At 38.3% G+C, this 21,598-nt stretch overlaps 1 protein-coding gene across 4 annotated transcripts in view; it reads left to right on the forward strand.

The window, feature by feature from the left end:
* nudE (Nuclear distribution protein nudE) overlaps window positions 1-21,598 on the forward strand; it is a 98,574-nt gene that overhangs the window by 12,132 nt on the left and 64,844 nt on the right. For all 4 annotated transcript variants that reach the window (XR_011899195.1, XR_011899197.1, XR_011899196.1 and 1 more), the window contains exons 3-4: window positions 2,776-2,924; window positions 9,212-9,348. Coding sequence is in view for 1 of the 4 variants with exons in the window: in XM_072296377.1 (XP_072152478.1) it covers window positions 2,776-2,924; window positions 9,212-9,348 (286 nt within the window). In the remaining 3 variants the exon portion in view is untranslated. The remainder of the gene's footprint in view (window positions 1-2,775; window positions 2,925-9,211; window positions 9,349-21,598) is intronic.

Consider the following 21,598-nt stretch of genomic DNA (forward strand, 5'->3'; position numbering starts at 1 on the left):
TTTTTAAGCACCTGATAATGGCTGTGAATGCCGAAATGGCTATGGTGTTAGTTTAAGGTTTGACAACCAAAATCTTAAAATCGGGCGATAAAGAAAAAGTGAGTATATTGTATTAATATTAAAGGGAAGTTTCATGCTAGGGGGAGTCATGGGTCATTTCTGGTCAAAAGAATTGTTTCTCAGATTTTTCTCTTACCGAATTTTCTGCATCCTGAGCTGTAACTCAAGACCAAGTTTTATCATCAGTTCTGCAGGGTTTTGTGACGCACAGAGTAATGCAATCCGGTCCCCTAATGCTAATCTTACAAGTATCCAAAACTTGAGACAGGTTATTCTCAAAACAACGTTTTTTGCCCCTAAGGTACACTCTCTCCAAATCCAGTAATTGGATCTTCAAACATTTTTTTTTCCAATTATTTTTCAAACTACAGACTAAGGTTTTCTTTAATTACTCATCAAGAAAAAAAGAAAACAGCCCAAAAGGCCCTTCAAGTGAAATTTTTCTTAAAAAAATTTCAAAAATTCAAGGGTATTGGAGGTTTTTAAATTTTCGGAAACCCTCTCGTCTAAAGCCAAAAGAAAATCTAAGGACTCGGAAAAAAAGAAGTTTTGGAAATCTATTCAGTAGAACTCGAAGAAAGTGTACCTTAGCATCAGTGAATGTCACATTGTGAAGCTTGGGACTTAAAGACTTCCCTCAGAGCATCACAGTTTTTTTAAAAATATTTTTACTTTCTCGCTCCCCTAGGAAAGAGAGGAAGTATTGTCATCCTCCAAGAAAAAAAAAAAAGTTGAAATTACATCATTTCTAGACGTTTTAACGTTCCAGGAGTCAAAATAACCCTACTTGAAAAAATGTGGGTCCGTCCGTGTGGCGTCCCCCAAATCTATCTACAGCGATATCTTAGAATCTATCTGTTCGATTTCATTCAAAATTGGCACAGAACACCATATCTATGGTCTCCTTATGCACGTCAAACGATTTTGGGGTACGCTAAAATTTGGGGGGGGGGGGGCTGCGCTAAATTGTCCATTTTCAGCAAAATCACACGGAAAGCTCATTTTGAAAGACTGTAAATTTTGAAAAATGCCTTTAATTCTTTAACAATGGGCATCAAGCACATCACCTGGGTCATTAATTTAAGTTTCTAAAAGATCTTTGGACTAAACTCAAAATTCAAGGGATTACGAGGCCCAAAAGTAGGGCACTTTGCTCCGCGACATCACACAAACAGTTCATTTTCAAGGACCGCAAATTTAAAAAAAAAATGCCTTTAATTCTTCGAAAGTTGGCATAAAAGCACCACCTGGTTCATTAATTTAAGTTCCCACGAGGTCTTTGGACTAAACTAAGAATTGAAGGGTTACGCGTCATACAGCGAAGAGAGCACTTGGGTCACACGGAGAGCTCATTTTGAAAAAATGCCTTTAATTTTTTGAAAGTTGGCTCAAAAGCACCATCCGAGTCATTAATTTAAGTTCCTAAAGGATCTTCGGACTAATCTCATAATTGCAGAGGGGCCGATAGGAAACGCTCAATTCTCTGATTAATGTGTCGGAACGCTTCTATATATTACCAGCAAACGCTTTGAGTCAGGTGAAACCTAGGAATTCAAATGCATTATATAATGCATCATATGCTATCTCCAAAATTACTCCGTAGGTTTACTCCAAGTAAAATTAGACAACTTATTAGGTACTTACATTACATACTATGAATCATTGAAGCTAACGCAAGAACTGACACTTAGATCTTTCTTAGAAACTAATATGTTTGTTGTTAATGAATTTAGAATCCCGGTAGATTCCATCTTTCGCGGTTCCTTTTTACGAGGTACTGAACACAAATATAACATAATAATACTGCACAAACATGATTGATTTAATAATTGATAATAAAGCGCGTTGTAACCCGTCCAAGTTTGTTGACGTTTTTGCAGAGAGTATAGAGGGTTAGAGGCCCGACTCAATGCTAGGTAATTGAAACAGGAGCGCTCGCAGCGCGCTCGCTGGCAACGTACGCAACTACTATTTTCTATTGTTTTCCAGTGACTAGCGGCGGGTATGTTGCTGCCGGACCACCTCCAAGTAGGCAATTTTTTATACATCGTCCGTCCACAACTCTCGCTCGGCCAATCAGCGCAGTGGAATCTAATGGATCCTAATGAATCGTAGAAAAGCTAAGATTTTTACGGATCGCCGTCTTTAATAGGAGGCATCATTAATCAATTACATATTTAATTGAAGATGCCTCATAATATCGACAAGTCGAGACCGATTATGAATTTATCACATATCACGAAGACATTTACAATAAAGTTCAGTGGTTTGAATAAAAATTTCATAACTATTATCCTGCGATCAAAATTCCAATAAAACTTTATGATTTTGTGAAATTGGCAGTATTTTTCTAAATATTGCAGCAAAAGTGTCTATACCGGCGCTCCTCGCCGGCAAAAGCGAGAAAGTGTTGTGCGATCCTCGCACCATGATGGGGGGCGAAGCCCTCCCACATGGCGGCGCTCGCGCCGCGCATAAATTGGCCGGAGGCCAATTGTTTTTCTATCGAAGCTCATTGGTAATGAAGCACTGGCCAATCATTTTGAACCTAAAATTATATTCTTATTGTGCCTTTGAAGTAGGTAGAAGAGAAGTATTCCCTTTGTCAATCATCTCCTGTCAAATTCATATATTCATTCATTTTTCTGAATGGCTCTATTTTATGGCTACCAGTTCAGTTGTACTTTTTTATTTTTACTCTTTTGTTCATTTCAGTCTAAACTAGAAGAAACCACTAGAGATCTCACAGCGCAAATCACAGAATTGCAGGAAGAAAGCAAACAGTACAGAGACCGAGAAGAACACTATTTAAAATTCATTAGGGAATTGGAGCAAAAAAATGATGACCTAGAGCGACTTCAAAGGTTTGTCTCAACTATTAGGTTCATTAGTTCATTCATTAGTTTCTAATTATTCTGCAAAAGCCATTAGATCCGCATTGTAACAAAAGTCTGTCCAGTCTGGTAGTGATTGACCTTTTCACAATTGGAACGGTCATTTTTTAAAAGACACAGGCGTCAAAAATGAGAATTCAAAAAGAACGAAGGAATCTGTTTTTATAAACTCATTATAATTCTAAGAGCTCAGACAAATGAATTTGCAAGAAGAAAGTAAATTAGAATTTCATCAAGGATATTTCATAAACTGTCTTATAAATTGAACAGCAAAAAGAGGAGAAACAAAATACTGATCGAGTCTCCTTGAAAGTAAGTAGACTAATTTCAACATTTTTCTCCATTTAAAATAAAGTTTGTCTTCTTTTATGTCTTAATGTGGAAGGAAACTTTCATTTTCTCTTTCTCTACCTAAAATTATGTTAATGTATTGATGATGATTTCGTAGATACCATTTTCTCATTTTATGGGTAATACAATTTCATTAAATTTGCACACATTCCGATTATTATTTTAGCAAGACCGCAAGATTGCAAGGATAAAGTTTTTTAGGAATTTCTTTTTCCTAATACTTTCAGCGTTAATTTGTTCATTTATTGGTTTCAATCATCTGGTGACTTCATGGATACTCCGTTATCTATATAATGGACCACTAGACAAGGTACGAATTTCAGCTTTCTGATACATGTTTCTTTACCAAAATTCCACATGGAACACGATGCGCACAACAAATATTACTAAAATCAACTCCTTAAGAAGATATTTAATGATTCTTGATGCGTGAATTCAAACCACCCGCTCATTAAAACTCAATGCTTTACGTGATTCACATCGCGCGCTAAACGTTATCATGATAACGTCTCTGCGATATAAAAATCTGGCAACCTCAATCTTAACGCTTTGGCTCAGCTGTAGCAAATTGCTTATAGTTTGGACAACGCATGGTGAGAAATGAACATTGCTCGACTGATAAGCTTGCTGAAACCGTTGTAGTGCGCGATTTGACTCACGTGAAGCTTTGAGTTTCTTGTGAGCGGGCAGTTCAAATTCCTCGTAACCAATGTGAAATAGAAACGTTAATATCTTCGTTTGGAGTTTGTTTCATTAGTTTTTGTTGCGCGAATCGTGCTCTACGTAAAATTCTGGTCAGGAAACATGTATCAGAATGCTTAAATTTGTACCTTGTCTAGTAGTCCATTAAAACTCTAAGGCTTTTTTTGTCCTTGTTCGATCTCGGAAACTACCGGACCGATTTACTTCAGGTTTGTTTTATGCAAAATCTCTTTACCTGTAAATTTGTTAGCACCCCTCGGTTTTCGGTTTGTGCGCCCAACGTTACAAAATATACCTCAATTTAAATTGACATATTTTTGGGTTACCGTTACACAGTTCGTCCACCTTCGATTTCGGAAACTACTGCACCGATTTACTTCGGATTTGTGTTAAATGAATACCCTTAAGCTCTAAATGTGTCCACACCCCTTAGTCTTTTGATTTGCGCAACCGGCATTGCAAAATTTACGTCGAATTGATAACTACATGTTTTCGTCTTTGCCGCTAGACAGTTTGTCCTTGAGCCTGAGTGTTTCACAGAGGTTCTTAAAAAGAACTCACTAATTGTGGAACAGTTTAATGACAACTGCATTTACGTATGATAACTGGTAATAATATGTTTGAAAATATCGTCTTGAAGGAAGTGCTTCAATTATCATGATAGCAAAATTTGGCTTGCGAAGAGAGCCAATAGGCTCTCGCGTAGCGAGTGACCGGGGGACCAAGGGGCGGAGGCCCCGGCTAGCGGCGCAAGTGAGCATAGTGAGCTGAAGCAGTTAGTGTCATGCTATTTTTTGAAGTGGATAAGACGGTTGCAGAAAACCTGGTTTTAGTGTTTTATTAAGCTCACTTCAAAATTTTAATCAAAGAAGACAATTGAAGTAGAAAGAATGGGAGGGAACACCTATTAATAAACTCATAGATTTTGTAACTTTTAATGTAACAAAGAAACAGTATCTACCTGCTCTTAATACGTGATCATTAATACAGAACCTATCGCTTAAAAGTGCAAATACTTACGGAAATCCTCAAGAACAAGAAATATGTTTTGCCTGAAACAACAAATACTTACCCACTCATCCTTGAAAATCTGAGGTAACCAGGTAAACATTTCGAATAAAACCAAGATAAGGAAGGACGAGTACAGTGTGTAACAGTTAGCTGCGACTCTCATATTTTTGGCAAACAGATAGTTGCAGTTGACCACGACTATGCGCTTGAGTCCTTTTGAGAATAACGGAATTTTCGAGATGTCTCTTTTATAGACCCTTAAAATCCGTTTTTCTCCTCCCAACCTTGCCACGAAATGCATCTATGCCCAAGCAATAGCGAACCGCCAATACTTCAATTTTCGATTTTTTGTTGTCATTGTCTAGCAAATTCAAATTTCCTTCAGATGAGTTCTGATGGAGGAGTAACTCTCTCCTTTTTCCAGTTTCATGATTGCATTTTAGTCCGAGAGCCTGATGACATTTTGTGACCAACTTGTGACACAAATTTTGACCACCTAAATCGATAGTCTTACACGCACTGGCACTGAAAATGATCATGGCCACGTCGCAGTGTGTGCCAACACGTGGCAGACCACCATTTTCCGTGTCAGTCCAGATTTAAGTGGTTAAAACTTGTGTTCCGAGTTTTTCACAAAACATCATCAGGCTCTTGGGCTATTTGAGCCTCTTGTCTATCTCTTAAGGAGTAACCTTCTTCTTCTTCTTCTTCTTCTTCTTCTTCTTCTTCTACCTTCTGACTAGGGCCGTGGCCCTGTTTGTCTAGCCTCTAATTTAGTAAATAAATATGACAAGTAACATATGATGGCGATGAGAAAGGTTTGATTCTCCGGTGATGAAAGGCAGCTCTGTGCCCATCTCTTGGGCGGTCGTCCGGGTTGCCTTTGGCTATGAGGTCGTCCTACCATACAAATCTTGGCAAGCCTTTCCCTGTCCATCCTCTCAACATGTTCCGACCACATTTTCCGGCGCATCTTGGTCCATTTAGCATTATCTTGAATTTGGCACTCCTTGCGAATTGGCTCGTTGGTCTGCCTGTCTCGGAGCGTAAAGCCTGCTATTTTCCTCAGGACTTTCATTTCTACGGTCAGAAACTGTTGTTTAGTGCGCTTCGTGTCTGCCCGGGTTTCCGAAGCGTAAGTCAGCACAGGTCTTACAATCGTTTTATAAACTCTAACTTTGCTCTCTTTAGCCATGTACTTATTCCTCCAGACCATTTCATTTAAACATCTGGCTATTCTAGTTGCCTTGATTGTCTGACTTCGCACCTCGGTCCCTAAATCCCTCACACTCGTTATTAACGCGCCCAAGTACTTAAACTGCATTACTTGTTCAACTGCGTTACCGTCCACTACTAGCTTACATCGTATTGGATTTCTGCTGATGACCATACTTTTTCTTTTTTTAGCCGACACTTTCATGTTGAATGTCTTTGCAGTTAGGTTGAAGGAATGGAGCATTCTTTGCAGATCATCCTCAGAGCTTGCTACTAAAACAGCATCGTCTGCATAACAGATTATATTGATATTCGAATTGCCTAGCCAATAGCCTCTCTTGAATCTAACTGCATCGATTAGCTTATCCATTAACAAATTGAATAGAAAAGAGCTGAGCGAGTCCCCTTGTCTTACTCCTCTGTTTACAAAGACTACATCAGAGGTTTCCTCCCTGGTGACTATCCGTGTCTTGGTGTTCGAGTTCAAGTCGGCAACTATCTCGATAAGACACCTGGGGACATTCCGCTTGTTAAGTATCTGCTAAACATCTGTTCTCCGTACGCGGTCAAATGCCTTCTCCAAATCCACAAAACATAAAAGTAAAGGCTTGTTGAACTCGATGGATTTCTCTGCCAATTGTCGCACCAAGAATATGGCATCGTTTGTGCCTCTGTTTTTTCTAAACCCTTGCTGTTCCTCGGCCATATGCACAATCTGCTCCAAAATATCTTTGAGAACGGATGTAAATAGCTTGGAGCACGTGTTTAGGAGCGTAATACCGCGATAATTTTCAGGTACAAATTTGTCACCTTTCTTGAAGATTGGAATTGTGAAACTATCCTTCCAGTCTTCCGGCATTTTCTTTTTTTCAAAAATTTTTTGGAACAGACGATGCATCCACACAGCTAGGACTTTTCCACCATATTTTACGAAGTCATTGCCGATGCCATCTGGTCCAAGGGATTTTCTGAGCTTCAATCTGTGAATGGCTTTGGTCACCATCTCCAATGACACGGTCACATTATCTTCGTTCTGGTAATCAACCCTCTCTTGGATATCGTCTTATGCATCTTTGTACAGTTCGGTAAAATAAGTTTGCCATTCTTCTTTCCGAATGTGATGGGCCTGCCTAAATTCACAAATTTCTTTCCGCTGATTTCGAAGAGCATTCCACATTTTCCGTTGCGCACCATAAAAGTCAAACTCCATTCCTTTGGTGTAATTTTCCCAATAACCTTCTTTAATTTTCTTAATTCTCTGGCTCATTAAGTTGCGGACCCTTTTGTACTTTTCATTTTCTTCTGGAGTGGGATTAGATTTATACTGTAAAAATGCTTCCTTCTTAGACCTTGCAGCATCTTTGACTTCATCACAAAACCAGGATGTTGGGGTATCTGTGCGATTTCTGTTTACTTTTCGCCATCCTACTGCCTCAGCAGCTGCTTCCAGCACCTTCAATTTTACATGCCGCCACAGCTCATTTGCTGTCAAATCTTCATCTGGCACACTTTCCAACTTTCCGTCCAGCCTGGAGCGATAGAAGCTCCTGATGCTGGGATCGGACATCTTTTCAACACAAAGTTTTTCGAAAATCACCGGTTGACGTTTTCGCTGACTGAAATCTACTTGGTGGAGTAACCTCTGGGAATCAACCATAAGAAGCTCTGGATAAGGAAATGTATACTAGTGTAGGAACAATTCTGTGATTTTGATATGAGGCTTTGTCTAGTGTATGTTTGCCCGATCCGAACCACCATTGAATTGTTTTTATTTTATTGCAAATTATTTCTATGAATCCACCCATACATGTAGACTTTCACTTTGAAATTTTGTGTTCATTGGTAGGACAAGACAATATTAAAGAGAAACGAAGGTGTGTATCCAGGGGCGGACTGGCCCTAAATTAAGTATGGGGCGGGCCCCTAGGGGGGGTCTGGGGGGCCCCCCAGTAGAAGGGGGGTCCGGGGGCCCTCCCCCGGAAAATTTTGAAAATTAGGCCCTTTTAGAATGAATTTTACGCTATTTTAGACCCTATTCTTTAATATTATTTTTGAAACATTATCCAAAAAGAGACCAGAAATGCAAAACTTAGTATATTTTCTTAAACTGGATGAAAAAATGAGAATCCGTTGTATACTTGGAATTCAACTAAAAGGGGCCTAAGGGGGCCCCTCCGGGGCCCCTTTTGGCCGATGAAAGTGGGGCGATCGCCCCATCGCCACCCCGGCCAGTCCGTCCCTGTGTGTATCTGGTCAGTTGTATTGCTTGCTTTCTTTATTGTGCCCTCCGGCCTCATAGAATGGTTATCAATCAATGGTTGGAATGGTTAATAGAATGGTAATAGAAATGGTTGTCAATTACGAGGGGTTCTTCAAGTTTGTTGTATATCCACTCCAATAAAGGCAAGATGAAGAAAGGAAGTATGGAAGTGATCAATCCTTTAGCTCCATATCCCTTCGGTCCTGTCTTATCTCAACAATTAACTCAAAATGTGATCTATCAGATCGCTACATCATCATAAATTCCTACATGCTTGACCATAAAAACTGGCTTCCAGTTCAAATGGAAACTTCTTAACTAATTGGAGACAAATGAGGATCCAGGCAATTGCTTTTTTAGTTACATTTTTTTAAAGCAAGTTTCAAGAAACTCTTCTCTTTGATACTATTGTTAGGAGAATTTGTTAAAATAACCATGTCTTTAGGTTATTGAATGCTATAAATTAGAGCTGCAGAACTTTTTTTGCTGGACAGACATATTTTTTAAAGTTTTTCTTATGATCAACGATACACTAGTCTGTATGAAACAGACAATCTAAAAGAAGATCTTTCATGCTGACATTAATGTTATTATAATGTAGACAGTTTATTGGTCTTAAATATGATTTTAAAACAATACCAATGACCGTATATTGTTTATTTTTTTACATTAACTTGCAAATCTTATTTATTTACTTTGTTTTATGTTACGTTTTCAGAGCAACACATGTATCTTTAGGTGAATTTGAAGCTAAAATGAATTCAGCAATAGAGCGTAACGTACTTTTAGAACTAGAATTAGATGAAAAAGAGAATTTAAAAGCGATGGTTCAAAGGTTGAAAGATGAAACCAGAGGTAAGTCCTGCTAAGTTCCTGCTAAATTTCTGCAGAGTATTTATTGCCTTAATGAAGAGGGATTGGAAAGATAGGGTATAAGTAACTGAAAATTGTGCCACATTACAGACTAATAAAGTATGGGACGGTATTTCCTGAATATTTCATATTTTCTGAGTAAAAGTCTAAGGTAGACATCATATCAAATATTTTATCAATCAGAGCCTACACAAAGGCATAGCAGCATCTCAAACCCGAAATGCTGGGAAAGGGATGTCTTAAAGGCTAGCAATTTACACTTTAATGGCAATATAGCAGGGCAAATTTTGCGAGGAGAATGATGATACCAAATAAAAAGAAAAAAATGGCGTAATACACTCATAAAAAGCTATTCTCCCAACCTACTCATACCGAATGGTTACTTTTAAGTGGGAACACATCATGTACACTCTCAGCATTACAGCGCATAGCCACAATCTGGTCTCCTCATCACTTACAATGCACTTCTCCACAAAGAATGAGCTTGTTCAGCTTGTGCAGCAGCTTGTGAGCTTGTGCATAAGCATTCGTGATTCTTGCATTTTTGGATACTAGAGAGTGCACAGAGTTCACAGGAATTTTCCCCGATTTTTTTGAGCAATATTAACCCACGAAATACGAGTCCAAAAATCCGTATTTTGGGCTCCCATTTAAACGCGCGCCGCTTGGCCCATCTCAAAATGGCGCCCATTCTATCCGTCCGGCGGTGGCCACACTTTTGACCCGGCGTGCCGGCGAGGTACCTCTGCATGCCTCTGCCGTGTGTGGGTCGTATAAACAAACGAAGATTGATAACAAAAAATGATCCAAATAACTCGAGTCTCTTAATTTTAATTAATTTAAATCCATTTTCGACTTCAACCAAGCATTTGGCAATAATATTCATCGTATTTTACAACCAGGAGCCACGGTCTATCGGCTCATTTTAAGGTGCATTCTGAAAATCAGTCTTACAAGTCCAGTGTCCAAACCCAGACTTTCTTCTTTTACTTTCTTTTGACCATTCTCTTTTCATTTTCGCCTCAAATCAAATGTTTTGCAGTTTCTTTGTCTTAAGTATGTGGTCCTGAATTCATTCAAGAGTTGGAAGTTCACCATTTATTCAGTATTATAGCTTTTTGACCTCTCAAGCTTCACTGATATGATCTCATGTAGTTCGAGGTTTCTTTGGCCCAAACCAAGTGATTACTTACACATCTGATGTGTGTCTCATGGCTCTTCAAATTCGCAGTGTAGAATTAAATCAGAGACTACAGTTGCTTAATCCAGTTCTGCTCTCTTGTTCAATGTTTGTCATAAGTGTTTGTTCGTGTCTGTTCTTTATAAGTGACCACTGAAGTGCATATACACAGTTATGCTATCGTTACAGGTATTATTTCTTGTTTTCTAGAGTCAGGACTTTCTCTTAAGCGCAATAATTTACCAAAGAAATTCACCTAGTTGCGTAAATAATTTGGTGTATAGATATTCTGTTAATATCTCCTTGCGGTGATGCAAAGTTTCTGAGATCTGTCGTAAGGGGGTTTTGCATTTAGACGGTCACTCTTGTCTGATAAAATTACTGCTCTAACAGCTTCAAATTTATACTTTGATCTCTGATTCATTACTAAATGACACTCGTGCGGTGTCATTTATCTTTAATCAGTTCAAAGCTATTTCAACAATGAATCATCAAAAATCTGATCGAAGAAGGAATTTTCTGGTGAGTGCTGCGGCTGAACCGACATCACAACTCAATTTTCAAAAGCATCAACCAAGACATGACCATTCGTCTGGAAGTGGAAATATTTTGCAACTCAACAGCAGGCCCATTATTGAAGGCTTAGAGCAACCCGACAAGACATCAAATTCCGATATATTGCATGGAGAAGATAGGGCTATGTCTTTCCATGTCGGGCTGACATAGTTTCAATAATCGGGCCGCTGGTAGTTTGACAGGTAAGATTTGTAAAGTCATGTAGGTATCACAAGTTACATTCGCATCTCTTGTGGAACAGTTTTTGTAAGGATGCTTACCTTTGTGGAGATTAATTGATAACAAACCGAGCACATCAATGTCATAGCCTAACTAGAAAACCTCTCAAGCTTCACTGATATGATCTCATGTAGTTCGAGGTTTCTTTGACCCAAACTAAGTGATTACACATCTGATGTGTGTCTTATGGCTCTTCAAATTCGCAGTAGAACTAAATCAAAGACTACAGTTACTTAATCCAGTTCTGCTCTCTTCTTCAATGTTTGTCATAAGTGTTTGTTTGTGTCTGTTCTTTGTAAGTGACCACTGCACTGTAGTGCATATACAGTAGGGTGGGACTTATTTTTTTAAATCGACAAAGCCAAATGTTGCACGGTCTTAAATGGTTCTATGTGATAAAAAAACACGGTAGCCAAGAGGATTTTGAGGAAAAAAAATTTTAACCCGGCGCGCACAGAGCCTAAACATCGAGATTTTTCCGGTTTTTTTGGCATTTTCGCCGTACATTTTTGATTCATAGATGAAGTGTAGCATGCTACATATATTGTTGTATTCCTCTTCAAATATACATGCAGGTGAGTAGATTTTGAAATTTTAAGCGCACAATTTGCTTATGAAAGAAGCGAGCACTACCATGATTTCCACTTACCATTACCACTTCCTGATAAATTTTTATAAGTTGATGCTTTTGAAAGTTGAGTTGTAATGTCGGTTCAGCCGCAGCACTCACCAGAAAATTCCTTCTTCGATCGGACCTTCGACGATTCATTGTCGAAATAGCTTTGAACTGATTAAAGATAAATGACACCGCACGAGTGTCATTTAGTGATGAATCAGAGATCAAAGTATAAATTTGAAGCTGTTAGAGCAGTAATTTTATCAGACAAGAGTGACCGTCTAAATGCAAAACCCCCTAACGACAGATCTCAGAAACTTTGCATCACCGCAAGGAGATATTAACAGAATATCTAAACAACAAATTATTTACGCAACTAGGTGAATTTCTTTGGTAAATTATTGCGCTTGAGAGAAAGTCCAGACTGTAGAAAACAAGAAATAATACCTGTACCGATAGCATAACTGTATATTAGGGTGGGACTTATTTTTTTAAATCGACAAAACCAAATGCTGCACGGTCTTAAATGGTTCTATGTGATAAAAAAACACGGTAGCCAAGAGGATTTTGAGAAAAAAAAATTTTAACCCGGCGCGCACAGAGCCTAAACATCGAGATTTTTCCGATTTTTTTGGCATTTTCGCCGTACATTTTTGATATTTTTGCCAGCAACACGGATTCGACGCTAGGTGTCCAAAAATTGGTACAAACCTAGCACATACCTTGCAGATTCAGGGAAAATTTTTGTTTTTCTCCTAGGTCACTCTCAGTTCGCTTGGTAATGCCGAAACTCTCCGCTCGGCAGCTCTAAAAATCGAAATTTCGCCGTTTTTTAACGCATAAGAAACTTTTTGATCAACCTATAATGGTAGTAAAATTCCGAAAATTTTTGGAAAGCAAGTCCATACCATCAGTATGGAAGGGCAAATGTCAGAAAACTCCTACGTCTTTTACTTTCTGCCAAGCTATGCCCATAATGGTGGAAAACTTGTCAAAAATAGCTCAATTTTGACCGTTTTTTCGCGTTCGAAAATTTATTGGACACCACGTAATGACAATGAAGGTCCGAAAATTTGTGGAAAGTAAGTTCATACCATCTGTATGAAAAAAAAATTTTACTTGGTTCATACGTCTTATATTCTTCGTCCTGCGATACCCGAAATGGCAGCGAAAACGTCAAAAATACCTCAAATTGGCCGTTTTTTGATAATTTTTTGGAACACCTTGTAGTGGCAGTGGAGGTCCGAGAATTTGTGCAAAGTAAGTTCTTACCCTCCGCAAGGGATAAAAGAATCTACTTGGTTCTTATGTCTTACATTCCTCGTTGTGCGGTGCCCGCAATCACTTCGAAAACGTCATAAATACCTCAATTCGGCCGTTTCTTCAATGGCGAAATTTATTAGACACCCTGTAATGACACTGGAAGTTCGAAAATTGGGGAAAAGCAAGTCCATACCACCAGTATAAAAGGGCAAATTTCAAAAGGTCCATAGATGTTTGATTCTTGGTCGCACGGTGTCTTCAGATACACAAAAATCGTGAAAAATACCTCCATTTTGACCGGTCTTTTGCTATTAAAATTTAATCGACACCCTGTAACGGCAACAGAGGTCGAAAAATTTGCTGAAAGTAAGATCATTCCATCTTCATGCAATGAAAAATTCTACATCGTTCCTATGGTATGCATTCCTCGTTGTGCGGTGCCCGCAATCGCATCGGAAACGTCAAATATACCTGAATGCGGTCAATTTTTTTTACCGAATTATTTTTGCAGACACCCTGTACTGACAGCAGAGGTCCGAAACTATGTAAAAAGCTAGTGTTGAAAGAAAGGAATGGATAAATTTAGGTATTTTAGAAAATTTCGCCTCACTTCAGGGCGTCTAGCGACAACAATTATAAATGTAAGGGTCTTTGAAAAATTGCCGTTCCTTTCAGATGTATAAACAACGTATATTTACTTGGCACTTTTAAGAGTCGCCGATGTCACAACAGGGTGCTAAAAAAATTTCACACACGAAAAATTGGCCGAATTCAGATATATTTGACGTTTCCGATGCGATTGCGGGCACCGCTTAACGAGGAATGTAAGACTTAAGAACCAAGTAGATTTTTTTATCCCTTGCGGAGAGTATGAACTTACTTTGCACAAATTCTCGGACCTCCACTGCCACTACAAGGTGTTCCAAAAAATTATCAAAAAACGGCCAATTTGAGGTATTTTTGACGTTTTCGCTGCCATTTCGGGTATTGCAGGACGAAGAATATAAGACGTATGAACGAAGTAAAATTTTTTATTTCATACAGATGGTATGAACTTACTTTCCACAAATTTTCGGACCTTCATTGTCATTACATGGTGACCAATAAATTTTCGAACGCGAAAAAACGGTCAAAATTGAGCTATTTTTGACAAGTTTTCCACCATTATGGGCATAGCTTGGCAGAAAGTAAAAGACGTAGGAGTTTTCTGACATTTGCCCTTCCATACTGATGGTATGGACTTGCTTTCCAAAAATTTTCGGAATTTTACTACCATTATAGGTTGATCAAAAAGTTTCTTATGCGTTAAAAAACGGCGAAATTTCGATTTTTAGAGCTGCCGAGCGGAGAGTTTCGGCATTACCAAGCGAACTGAGAGTGACCTAGGAGAAAAACAAAAATTTTCCCTGAATCTGCAAGGTATGTGCTAGGTTTGTACCAATTTTTGGACACCTAGCGTCGAATCCGTGTTGCTGGCAAAAATATCAAAAATGTACGGCGAAAATGCCAAAAAAATCGGAAAAATCTCGATGTTTAGGCTCTGTGCGCGCCGGGTTAAAATTTTTTTTTCTCAAAATCCTCTTGGCTACCGTGTTTTTTTATCACATAGAACCATTTAAGACCGTGCAGCATTTGGTTTTGTCGATTTAAAAAAATAAGTCCCACCCTAATATACAGTTATGCTATCGGTACAGGTATTATTTCTTGTTTTCTACAGTCTGGACTTTCTCTCAAGCGCAATAATTTACCAAAGAAATTCACCTAGTTGCGTAAATAATTTGTTGTTTAGATATTCTGTTAATATCTCCTTGCGGTGATGCAAAGTTTCTGAGATCTGTCGTTAGGGGGTTTTGCATTTAGACGGTCACTCTTGTCTGATAAAATTACTGCTCTAACAGCTTCAAATTTATACTTTGATCTCTGATTCATCACTAAATGACACTCGTGCGGTGTCATTTATCTTTAATCAGTTCAAAGCTATTTCGACAATGAATCGTCGAAGGTCCGATCGAAGAAGGAATTTTCTGGTGAGTGCTGCGGCTGAACCGACATTACAACTCAACTTTCAAAAGCATCAACTTATAAAAATTTATCAGGAAGTGGTAATGGTAAGTGGAAATCATGGTAGTGCTCGCTTCTTTCATAAGCAAATTGTGCGCTTAAAATTTCAAAATCTACTCACCTGCATGTATATTTGAAGAGGAATACAACAATATATGTAGCATGCTACACTTCATCTATGAATAATATGTAAACTTGTTTTGAGAGCATTCTTAGGCAACTTACACAATTTTTAGTTTTGTTCCTGGGAGAATCTTTGGAGATAACTCTGCTGGTATTCCCAATTTCTTTTCAGAATTTTTGTACTTCATAGATATCATCAAATACTTAAGTATCAACAGGTATTGTACAGGACAGAAAATTTATTTGAGAATTCCTGCTAGTATGTTGTGTTTCCTGCAGCAACAAGGCTCATCATATTTCATGGAATAAAGTGATCAAAACTACTTACTTACCAACAGCTTGGTCAGGTTCATGTCTTTCTAGAGTGAAGAAAAAAAAATTTTTCTCTCTTTTTAAGAATTCAGGGTGAGTCAAACCTGTCCAACAAAAATTTTAATAAAATCCCTTCCTTCAAAAACACCTAAGAATCATTTCAATGGTAAAGTTGCGGACGATTCCTGTTAAAAGTCTGAAAGTCAGCTGGTTCACTGATTTTCTCAGGTACAGACGGATGGAAGGATTTTGAAAACACATGGAATTACATCCATCCATGAGAATAAGTCAGGAACATGGTTAAGGTTATCTGGGGATGACATTTGTAACATTTCGTTGCATGATTTTATAATCGAAGAGAAACAGAAAGTCTGAAACTCTGTTAATCTTCGTAAATGGTTTTCTAGTTAGGCTATGACATTGATGTGCTCGTTTTGTTATCAATTAATCTCCACAAAGGGAAGCATACTTACAAAAACTGTTCCTCAACAGCTACGAATGTAACTTGTGATACCTACATGACTTTACAAATCTTACCTGTCAAACTACCAGCGGCCCGATTATTGAAACTATGTCAGCCCGACATGGAAAGACATAGCCCTATCTTCTCCATGCAATATATCGGAATTTGATGTCTTGTCGGGTTGCTCTAAGCCTTCAATAATGGGCCTGCTGTTGAGTTGCAAAATATTTCCACTTCCAGACGAATGGTCATGTCTTGGTTGATGCTTTTGAAAATTGAGTTGTGATGTCGGTTCAGCCGCAGCACTCACCAGAAAATTCCTTCTTCGATCAGATTTTTGATGATTCATTGTTGAAATAGCTTTGAACTGATTAAAGATAAATGACACCGCACGAGTGTCATTTAGTAATGAATCAGAGATCAAAGTATAAATTTGAAGCTGTTAGAGCAGTAATTTTATCAGACAAGAGTGACCGTCTAAATGCAAAACCCCCTTACGACAGATCTCAGAAACTTTGCATCACCGCAAGGAGATATTAACAGAATATCTATACACCAAATTATTTACGCAACTAGGTGAATTTCTTTGGTAAATTATTGCGCTTAAGAGAAAGTCCTGACTCTAGAAAACAAGAAATAATACCTGTAACGATAGCATAACTGTGTATATGCACTTCAGTGGTCACTTATAAAGAACAGACACGAACAAACACTTATGACAAACATTGAACAAGAGAGCAGAACTGGATTAAGCAACTGTAGTCTCTGATTTAATTCTACACTGCGAATTTGAAGAGCCATGAGACACACATCAGATGTGTAATCACTTGGTTTGGGCCAAAGAAACCTCGAACTGCATGAGATCATTTCGGTAAAGCTTGAGAGGTTAAAAGGCTATAATACTAAATGAATGGTGAACTTCTAACTCTTGAATGAATTCAGGACCACATACTTAAGACAAAGAAACTGCAAAACATTTGATTTGAGGCGAAAATGAAAAGAGAATGGTCAAAAGAAAGTAAAAGAAGAAAGTCTGGGTTTGGACACTGGACTTGTAAGACTGATTTTCAGAATGCACCTTAAAATGAGCCGATAGACCGTGGCTCCTGGTTGTAAAATACGATGAATATTATTGCCAAATGCTTGGTTGAAGTCGAAAATGGATTTAAATTAATTAAAATTAAGAGACTCGAGTTATTTGGATCATTTTTTGTTATCAATCTTCGTTTGTTTATACGACCCACACACGGCAGAGGCATGCAGAGGTACCTCGCCGGCACGACGGGTCAAAAGTGTGGCCACCGCCGGACGGATAGAATGGGCGCCATTTTGAGATGGGCCAAGCGGCGCGCGTTTAAATGGGAGCCCAAAATACGGATTTTTGGACTTGTATTTCGTGGGTTAACATTGCTCAAAAAAATTGGAGAAAATTCCTGTGAACTAAATGCACTGTCTACTTTCCAAAAATGCAAGAATTACGAATTACTGAACAAGCTCAATGCGTTCTGGGTGGAATGTTATTGAGGCACTAACTGATAACTGGTAGAAAATTAGAACTGGAGAAAATTCAAGTACAACCCTCAGCATGCGCAAGTGAGGTGAAGTCACAATGCAGATTTACTAAAATCGGTTGCCATAGAGAACGAACCCCAATTTTAAATCCTCACTCATTGAAAAGAAACATGATTTGTAGGAGTGCCAAAAATGAAAAGTAGTTCTAGACTTGGAAAAGTGAGACTGCACAGTGTTACCCGTGCAGGAGTGGCAGAAACTCTCATTACTCATATGCGTGCACCGCTGATATGACAGCAGTAAGTCTGGCGGTAGGCATAGAAATAGAAAAATATTGCAGGAAGGAGGTAAAATTCAAAAGAAAACAATTGTCATCACCAGCACTTCAGCAGTCTTCCCTAATAACAGGGATTACTCCATTGTTTCATGACTCCCAAATACGTACCTCCAACACTTCAACATACGAGTATTCCATTTCTGAAATTCATTCTTGTCATCAATTTAGCTGTTGCCTGGATATTTGCATCTGAAAAGCAACTGCCAATTCTTTATGGAGAAGTGCATTGTAAGTGATGAGGAGACCAGATTGTGGCTATGCGCTGTAATGCTGAGAGTGTACATGATGTGTTCCCACTTAAAAGTAACCATTCGGTATGAGTAGGTTGGGAGAATAGCTTTTTATGAGTGTATTACGCCATTTTTTTCTTTTTATTTGGTATCATCATTCTCCTCGCAAAATTTGCCCTGCTATATTGCCATTAAAGTGTAAATTGCTAGCCTTTAAGACATCCCTTTCCCAGCATTTCGGGTTTGAGATGCTGCTATGCCTTTGTGTAGGCTCTGATTGATAAAATATTTGATATGAGGTCTACCTTAGACTTTTACTCAGAAAATATGAAATATTCAGGAAATACCGTCCCATACTTCGGCCGAGAATTGGCCCATTCTCAAATTCCTTTCTCTGTTCCCTCTCTCATTCCGTTTGTTCCTTGCTGAACCCGTAATTCCCTGGTCCATTTTAGATTATAATCTTTGCAATCGGTGAAATTGTAATCTTTATTCCCGTTTGTGACACTGTGAAGGCCTAAAATATGGGAACCATTCAGAAATGGATTTAGTCCAGTCAAATTAGAAAAATTAGAGGAAAAAATTCCCATACATGCGATTTTTGGCTAAAGTTGCTTGTGAGGGTCTAGAGAGGCACAGGCTTAAAGTCCCCATCGATACCCCTTGTGCTTAGCCCTCCCCCCCCCCAAAGCCCCCCAAAAAGGCTAAAAAATCGGTTTTTCGGCTATATCTCGAGGACGGTTGGAGATAGCGAGTTGCGTATCATTTGGAAAATGTTCCTCATCAAACTCTGCAAAAAAAAAGTTCCTTATGCTTTTTCTTCCCCAGGCACTCCTTGACCCTCAAAATAGCTGCCGCGTATGGGCGTCATAGCGCGCTTCCTCAATGTACGGTACACATAGGTACGCCTCTAGACCGCGCGGCCGCGCCGCACGGTGGATCGAGTCAATGGTAGAGGTCGGTCATGGGCGACGAAAAAAAAGTCGGATTTTAAATGTTCTTTCTTGGTTTTCTGGTAGTTAAGCTTCCAAAATGAATGTTTCCATGGTTTAAGGGTCTTTGAACCCATCCGCTTTGACATGCGGGTTGCCTAAAGCTGACATTGCAGGTGGTATCAAATTTGCCGTCTGATTCTCAAGGTTTAATTTCGCTTTTGCATTAGTTCTGTTGCAGATAAATCAAAAATTCAATTAAACATGTTTATTCTCCTCTCTTTAAGGAATATTTTGGTGTATCATTAATGTGTATTTGCATATTTTTAGGAGGATCAAAAGCACCTCCAAAACTTGCATTAAAAAAACGCTCAAAAAAATGTTAAGATAGCTCGATTAAAAAATGTCCACAAGTGTCCACAAAATCCTTTGTTGGGTTGATTCCTGTACACTATCAGGAATGATATTATGTGATAATTAGCCGCTAATATCCGCTAATCTGCGAAAACGGTCCATTTGAATGATAGGAAGTCGCGCCTGCTGGGAATCCGATCTTGCTATAATGTCATCAATAAAATCGTGCATTACACGATATCCTTCAATCTCGGTAATTTTTCTACTGATCACTGATTTTGGCTGATTTGTTGATATTTTGACGAGACATTAACCTCCTGTTAGTCTATGAAGCTAAGTCGATCAGTGTTATACTGTGCGATAATGTTTAAGGTGTATGTTTTGCGCATTGGATATTTCATATGTCCCGTTTCTTGCTAAATTTTTTCAACATACCTAGAACTCTTCCATGAGCTCCATACAAATACAAAATCGGTTGTGGGTTGAAAAAGAAGAACAATAAATTTCTTAAAGAGACACTGGTCCTTCTCAGAGGTTCTTCAAAGGATCAGAACTTGCATGAGAAATAAATTTCCCCCTATTTTAATATTTTTTCAATAAAAGTGATTCAAACTTCACTCCAAACTCTGAGAAACAAAACGAAATTATGGAGGATGAAATGCATGGGGTTTATTTATTTATTTTTTTTACTGCACATTCAATTTTTTATATCTTGTGGTAAGTATCTTTAATAATATGCTAGGATGAGTCGATAAAATGAAGCTACAGTATATACATCTCTCTTTTTTATTTCTTTAATATATTGATCTATTTTTTGAAATATGCATATTTGTTGAATAACTGAAAGAGTAGGGGGTTCATAAAAATGAAAACGTCTATTGACTGGCTGGAGGAAGAGAGAAGAAAAATTAACATTATCAGAATGTTCCGTATATGTGTCAGTATGCAAATTGCGAGAAACCAATTAACATATGAACAAAAAACAGTGTTAGCAGAAATTGAAAGAAATATGACAACCTTCATGGTGAGGGGCCTGTGAAGCCGCCCTCTCTCACTCCTCAAGTAATGTCTTTGAGTCAAGTTCTGCAAAATTCTTCTTTATATAGGACGCCTACGGTCCCATTCACCGAAAGTAACGTGAAAAATAAGCTATCAAGGATCCCATTTTCAATACTCATGAAAAAGTGTGTCAAACTCATATTAAAACTCGGTATTCGGCTAAAATATGCTCAAAAATGAAATCTACGACGAAAAATACACTTGGTTGAGGAAATTTGCTCTATTCTAAGGACGGGAAATCTCTGTAATCAGCGAAAATAAGACGCGTGATGCGCGATGACCGACCTCTCCCATTGACTCGATCCACCGTGCGCCGCCGAGTGTCTCAACCTTCTCACACCCTCTATAAATAGCTGAAATTTACATGATATGCAATAATTATGTACTCTTACCTTGTTTGCTATGCAAAATTCTGTTTTCAGTCAGTAAACTTTGATGCTTCAGCAATAGCCTGAGGGCGATTAACAGCCAGTAAGGAAGGACACGTGTTTTGATGACACTGTGATCCTAATTATTGCCCGACATATTTGCGTGGTAATTTTTTTTTTAATCATTCGCAGGTCGATTCACGGTTTTTAAAAAGAACGTAAATCAAGGTCGTAGGAGGGGGGGGGGGGAGAGAGAGGACAAAACAGGGAGGAAAGGGCGGTCTGTTAAGGAATGAAAGAACACTTTATTTATGAGTTACAATTTTAGTAGCAGTTAAATAATAAAATGAAAATGAAGTTAATAATAAAATTTGAGTGAATTGTTTTTTAATAAATAAAAACGAAGTTTGTCCAATGCTCCAATGAATCATTTTGTGTCTTTGCACCACATAGACTTAAGAGAATTTTAGTGCCATCTTGCCCTTCCCAAAAACAAGTCAGCTAAGTCATTTTTTTTTATTGTGTCATTCGAAAGTAGTAAGTGACCAAAGATTACAGTTTTTTTCCTAAATTTTTTTGATGACTGCAAACGGGAGAAAAGTTAATTTGAAAGTGCCAAAAATTAGG

Source organism: Bemisia tabaci, chromosome 2 (genome assembly GCF_918797505.1).
Source record: "Bemisia tabaci chromosome 2, PGI_BMITA_v3".
Classification (NCBI taxonomy): domain Eukaryota; kingdom Metazoa; phylum Arthropoda; class Insecta; order Hemiptera; family Aleyrodidae; genus Bemisia; species Bemisia tabaci.